This window comes from Schistocerca nitens, chromosome 9 (genome assembly GCF_023898315.1).
Source record: "Schistocerca nitens isolate TAMUIC-IGC-003100 chromosome 9, iqSchNite1.1, whole genome shotgun sequence".
NCBI lineage: Eukaryota > Metazoa > Arthropoda > Insecta > Orthoptera > Acrididae > Schistocerca > Schistocerca nitens.
Window position 1 is genome coordinate 113998023 of NC_064622.1, and position 6338 is coordinate 114004360.

The window sequence follows — 6338 nt, forward strand, 5'->3', positions numbered from 1 at the left end:
AATGGTTGGGACACATGTTTGAAGTGTTATCCTCACGATATTTCATAATGCATCGACTAAGTGTTTGAAAGGACAAGCCTTTCAGCTCAGATGCACTCCCGATGCTCATTTTATTTTCGATCACCAGCATGACAGCTTCCGTCACTGAAGATTCTGTAGTCCTTCCTATTTCCTTATCAGTCTTCTTTCTCCTGGGCATTTTATAACGTTGCACAATTAAATCTACAGAAATCACTGTTTTATACAGCAAGCACGCATTGTTAGACACTACGAACAAGCACTGAGAACAGTGAGACATGTCTCTCTGTACCGTCAATATTCATGTCTTAAGCCCGGTCCACACGCAACGATATGTCTGCGCAGACAACGGCGCAGATTTCTGTACATGCAAAAGATCGCTGCAAATGTGGTGTGTTCACACGACACAAACCCCAATCGAATACTCGCCCGCCATCTGTCGATGTAGAAAAGAAATACCAGTGGCAAGCGACTATGCTCCCCGTAAACGTCAAAAATATAATTCAGTTATTTTGAAATATAGAAATGGAGGAAGTTCTGTTGTGGTCTGTGTTCGCAACTTGTGTTGCAAAAAGAATTTTAATGAAGCCATATCGCCAAGAAAAATTATCAAAGGAAAAAAGAATCTTTAATTACCCCCTCTCTAGGGCACGCAGAGTTGTTGAAAATACGTTTGGAATATTGACATCAAGGTTCTGCATTTTCCATACAACCACAAACTTGAAGCTGGAGAATATTCACACTGTGGTATTAACTTGCTGTGTTTTACACTTTTTGCGCAGAAGAAACCCGCAATTGTACACACCATGTGAGTCACTGGATCGCGAAAATATCATAGAATGTTCTCTTGAACTGGGCGAAAGATGTGACGAAGAAATAATGCACACCCTGCAGCGTGGAAGGAGTGGACAAATTTTTGAAAGCGTAAAAAGTTTTAGAAATAAATATAAACATTATTTCAGTACTACTGGAGCTGTTCCATGGCAGGATGGATTTCTGTCGTAAGAAACTTTGTTTTGTAAAACATGGACAAATATATTCATGTTTCTTTTTATAACAGCTGTTAATTTTCTATTATGTTTGCACACAAATATATTCTTTTGAATAAACTTTTGATAAACGTATGTGAAATATATTGTTTTACATCCATTTCGTCGCACATTGACACTCCAATTTCATCTTCAATTGTACTCCTTCTTGGTCTTGGCGTTTCTTGACCACTAAGAAAGCCAAGCAGATCAAAATACCATAACGGTGGCTGGTATACTTGATCTACCTCTACACCAGATCTTCTAGATTTCTGAACTTTGGATAACTCTTTTCGGTAAACAGTGCGCAACGAATTTTTTTTTATTACTGTTTCTCTGTTTGCCGAGGCGTCAACTGCCCGCAATTTTTCAAGTAGAACATTGTATGCTGCTGTCTTTTTGTCTCGGTCACTATATTCTTTACTTTTAATCTTCCACAAACATGGGTGGTTTCTATATAGTGCAAATGAATTCACTTACAAACTCTCGAGAACACATACGAGTATCAACCATTTTAATGCCCTGTGCGCTGAAATACAAACACTAGACTGAGCAAACAGCTGTTTCGCGCCAGATTTGCGGCGATCTCCTGTCCACACGCTCCAAATTGTCTGCGCAGATGTGGTTTGAACCCACAGATTTGAGAGGTTTCGCTCAAACCTCCAACTCCAACTTCCAGGTTTGCACACACCTCAGGTTGGTGCAAATCTTCTGTCCCCACGCAACGATCTGTCTGCGCAGATGTGATGTGCACAGACATTTGCGCAGACAGATCGTTGCGTGTGGACGGGCCTTTACTGTTCCAAGTTGCAAACTTTTTTCAAAATGGTTCCAAACACATTCAGCTTAAAGCAACATTTCAATGAAGGGGATTTATATGTCTTGGAAAAACCGTAGTTTTGAGTGACTAATGAAATTATTTGAAAATACCAAAGGTCTGCTCAGAAACCAGCTACGTATATTTAGTAAAAAGATATTTTTCTTACCTCTGAGCACAAATATACCAACAACGAAATCACAACAACAATGCCAAGTACGAAACATGGAAATCTATAAACTAAATAATAGGTACCAACAACTGAAACCAAAATTCCAGAGATTAAACTTATGTCTCACTGTTTCTACTGTCTTACTTGTTCCCACTCTTCCTCTATACTACGAGAAAGCAGATCTACCTTCCTGATGGCACTGCATCCTGTCACACCAATTTGGTGTTATCATGACATCCTACCTGGCTGTTCTCTAAGCTGTACGAAGACAGTGTAACTTGATGAAACAGTGGTACCAGATGCCGCTCTGCTGTTGGTTTTTCTGATGGTTTTCCACTGAACGAATGCCGGGTAGAAGAAGGAGCTGTCATACACAAGCAAATCGACCTTGCCGATACCTGGCATAAATAAAAACAGAATTGTAGTATTGTTAAAATATTGTACAAAAAATACTCTTATAAAAACTTGTAACCGCAATATCTGAAACAGATGTAACGGAATGTTACTGAAAACCAAGAACCAGTATGGCCTCTAGGGCCAACAGGCTCTATGTATAATACGAATCTTCCTGTGTATTTACGTATCCTGCCCGTTGCCCTGTATGTTATTTTTGAATAACCCATTTCCAAACAAGCTATACGCTGCACAAGCAATATTCTTGTAATAGTGTATGCAGTGGAGTGCATAGAGAGTCATTCTCATTTGTGTTTTAATTGCAGTTACGACGTCCATTTTCAACAAGAGAAAACGCCAGCAAATATTTTTTATAATGTTTCTTCACATATTTCTAGAAATTTGTGTACATTAACTTTGATCGTGCAAACTCTCACATTAGTAATACGTAGCTTTGCAAGACCTTTCAAAGTAAACCGAATCCTGTCTGTACCTAACTACGGGAACTACATGATCGTTCGATTTCACTATGAATGTTCCAATTCCTCTCGGACTAAACATAGCTGAAACTCGATTATCAGGATAGAACTTATGACGTATATTTTATCTACTCTTTGACTACATATTTTACAGTTCATTGAGGTATTTGTGTTCACTTCGCTTTGTTCGTATACCGCAAATTAGGAAGGTTCTTTGGCGGAAGTGTGAAAGGAATGTTTCATAGATGAACAGGCAGTGGGTGAGTGCGGGTATTAAGGTTGTTGTTTCCTGTGAATACCATATCTACTGTGGAATTCTGCCAGTTTGATTTACATTGCGACTTTCAGCATACCTCGGTGCATCTTCACATTGTGTCTGAAGAACGTAAGCAGTTTTTCTTTTCTTTCTTCGAAGAACATTGGACGAGTCATGGACGATGTTAGCTTTGCGGTTTCTTTATGTTGAATGGAAGACGTAACTGCAGCTGCAATCCAGTTTCTCTGTATAACATAAAAGTGATAATTTTGCTGCAGCCACGAGAATAAGTGAATTGTGGAATATTCCTTTTTAAACACTGCAAACAGCTTATTCCTAGAAAACCATCATGTTTGATGTATTCGGCTCCGTGAAAGGGCTTCTAAAGCTCGATTCTATTTGTATTGACAATAACCTTTTCCGCTTGCATTACAAAGCCACGGTTATCATTCTAATTGCATTTTCTTTGCTGGTAACTTCACGCCAATATATTGGCGACCCGATAGACTGTATTGTAGATGAAATTCCACTTCATGTAATGGACACCTATTGCTGGATTTATTCAACATTTACCATTCCTAATCGTTTGAATGGAAAGGTAGGCAAGGAAGTTGCACACCCAGGAGTGAGCTCACACGTGAGTGGCGAAGATGAAGTGAAATATCATAAATACTATCAGTGGGTGTGCTTTGTGCTGTTCTTTCAAGCAATTTTGTTCTATATCCCAAGATATTTGTGGAAGACGTGGGAAGGTGGGCGTCTGAAGATGCTTGCCTTCGAACTGCATAGTCCAGTTGTGCCTGAACAGCATAAAAACGAACAAAAGAAGCTGTTGGTCGAATATTTTTCTACCACTTTGCATACCCACAATTTCTATGCCTACCGGTATTTTCTGTGTGAAGCCTTGAACTTTATCAATGTTCTTGGGCAGATTTATTTTATGGACTTTTTTCTGGATGGTGAATTTACAACATATGGTGCAGATGTTGTCAAGTTCACAGAGATGGAGCCTGAACATAGGACAGATGCAATGAGTAGAGTATTTCCTAAGGTAACCAAATGTACATTCCACAAGTATGGTCCTTCTGGATCTGTCCAGAACTTTGATGGGCTCTGTGTCTTGCCTTTAAATATTGTCAATGAGAAAATATATGTGTTTTTGTGGTTCTGGTTCATAATATTGTGTGTTCTGTCTGGCATTGGTGTTGCTTACAGATTTGCTGTTTTGTTTGGCTCTCGTATGCGTATGTATCTTCTTCGTGCCCGTTCTCGCCTTGCCCTGCAAAGCCAAATAGAAATAATAGCTAAGAATTGTGAAATTGGTGACTGGCTGCTTTTATACCAACTTGGGAAAAATATAGAACCTCTTTGTTACAAAGAATTCATTGCGGATCTTGCTGGAAAATTGAGTACCATGAAGCAACCTGCTTGAGACTAATGCTCCGTTTTACACTTGTGCCTCGGCTTTTATCAGAGCAAATTTTTTTTTAAAGGTTTAGAATCTGAAAGTGTGTTAAATTTTTGAGTCTTGTTAAATTAGTTTGAAAATGCTGAGATGTGAACATACAATTTTCTTTAGTACATTACAATACAGAAAACTTTGAAAGCTCAGCATTATGGCAAATGTGCAAAAGATCTGCTTAAGTTATTAATTTTTCTTTTGAGAACCATTCAGTTCAAATTTATTGTTTTACAGTTTTAGATGTCTCAACCCAAAATTCTTTTTCTAGTCACCGTCAATATTGCTGACTTAAATGTGTGCACAGATGGAATGTAAAAGTGTAAATCATTTTAAGTGGTCGCTTGGTTATATGCAGCTGGAATTTCCTACTTACCTGTTTTGTTTTATTCTTGCGGGCCACTGGCGTGTATAGTGAAGGAAAATTAGTGCTGTGATGAACTAAAGACTGTTGTATGCAATTTATTAATTTTTGCATAGATGTTGAAGTCATTATTGACACAAGGACCTGATGTCCTGGAATATTTTTTCTTTTATTTTTATGTTTTTTCTGAGTCATTTTTCCCTAATGCAGGGATATCATTAGAATATTAATCAGAATTTTAGCGCTTAATCTTGCTTCTATTGTATGTTCTTGCCAAAGTGTTAAGGGGCACATAATTGCTATTGGACTTCTATTGTTTTAGTTTAAATTTGTTAAAACTTTGATTCCTTACAATTACTTTTCATTGCATAAAGAACATTAACACATTCCTGCTTTTAAAGAAGTGGATTTACATGTCATTGTAATTATTTTGCTTATAGCTTTTATCCGTTTGGTGGTATACATGTAATACAAGTAATGAACTGTGCCGAATATGGTAAGACTGTTTTACGTGAAGCGTTTTACAAGGCAGCTGTTGATGCATTTTACAAGGCAGCTGTGTAATTCCAAAGTAGATTCAGTGGACTGTGTAACATTCTTAAGAATTTATTTTTGTAGATCTTGCCACTGATTGTTGTTGGTTATTTCATTTTTGAAAATGACTTTGTGTATTTTTGCCAAGATAAAAATTTTGTTGAGTAACCAATCATGAAAGTTTTATGTTGGTGATGAAATGTTTTTGAAGATCTGCTCATGTTTGTGTTCATCTGTTCCTGATTAAAGATGTACATGTAATCAGTATGTTTACATCTTAATGTCTTCCAAGCAATATCTTTACTTGTTAATCCATGTTTTACATGTAGGAAGAAAATTTTCTATAAATTTATTGAGACAGTGTTTACTTTTTGTACTTTTATATAATAAATTGTGTAGAAATAAATTTAATTGCTCATTTAAGGTGTTTACATTACTGCCCTTCCCATTTAACAGGCTAGTGCAGACATGAGTACACTAGATTAGATTAGACTTGAAATATTCTGCTCATTGCAGACTCCAAAAATAAGTACTATTGCAAGATTAATGAGATTAAACAGTTGGTCCTATATGTTTGATATATGTATTGTTGCAACGCCCTTGAAATGTTTGTGAAGATTATTATTTGGGCAAGAGAGTTATTTCTGAAATGTTACTTCTGTGTTGCACTGACAAAGTGGAATGTCAGTTTGTCCACAAATGAGTTTATTCTCTTTGCATATTTATGTATCCTATAATGAAACTGACAAAAATGTGTGTGGGACAGTTAGACAAACCTAGATCCTTGCTCTTCTAGCAACTGAGTTGTCAAAATGTGC

General features: G+C 37.1%; 1 protein-coding gene across 1 annotated transcript; it reads left to right on the top strand.

The window, feature by feature from the left end:
* Positions 1 to 2961: 2961 nt before the first annotated feature.
* LOC126203331 (innexin inx2-like) lies at positions 2962 to 5943 on the top strand. The gene has a single exon (XM_049937601.1). The coding sequence runs from the start codon at positions 3513 to 3515 to the stop codon at positions 4593 to 4595; it is 1083 nt and encodes a 360-aa protein (XP_049793558.1). The 5' UTR covers positions 2962 to 3512; the 3' UTR covers positions 4596 to 5943.
* Positions 5944 to 6338: the final 395 nt, after the last annotated feature.

Coding starts and splice junctions, on each gene's coding strand:
- LOC126203331 (XM_049937601.1), top strand. CDS start 3,513: ATGTTTGATGTATTCGGCTCCGTGAAAGGGCTTCTAAAGCTCGATTCT.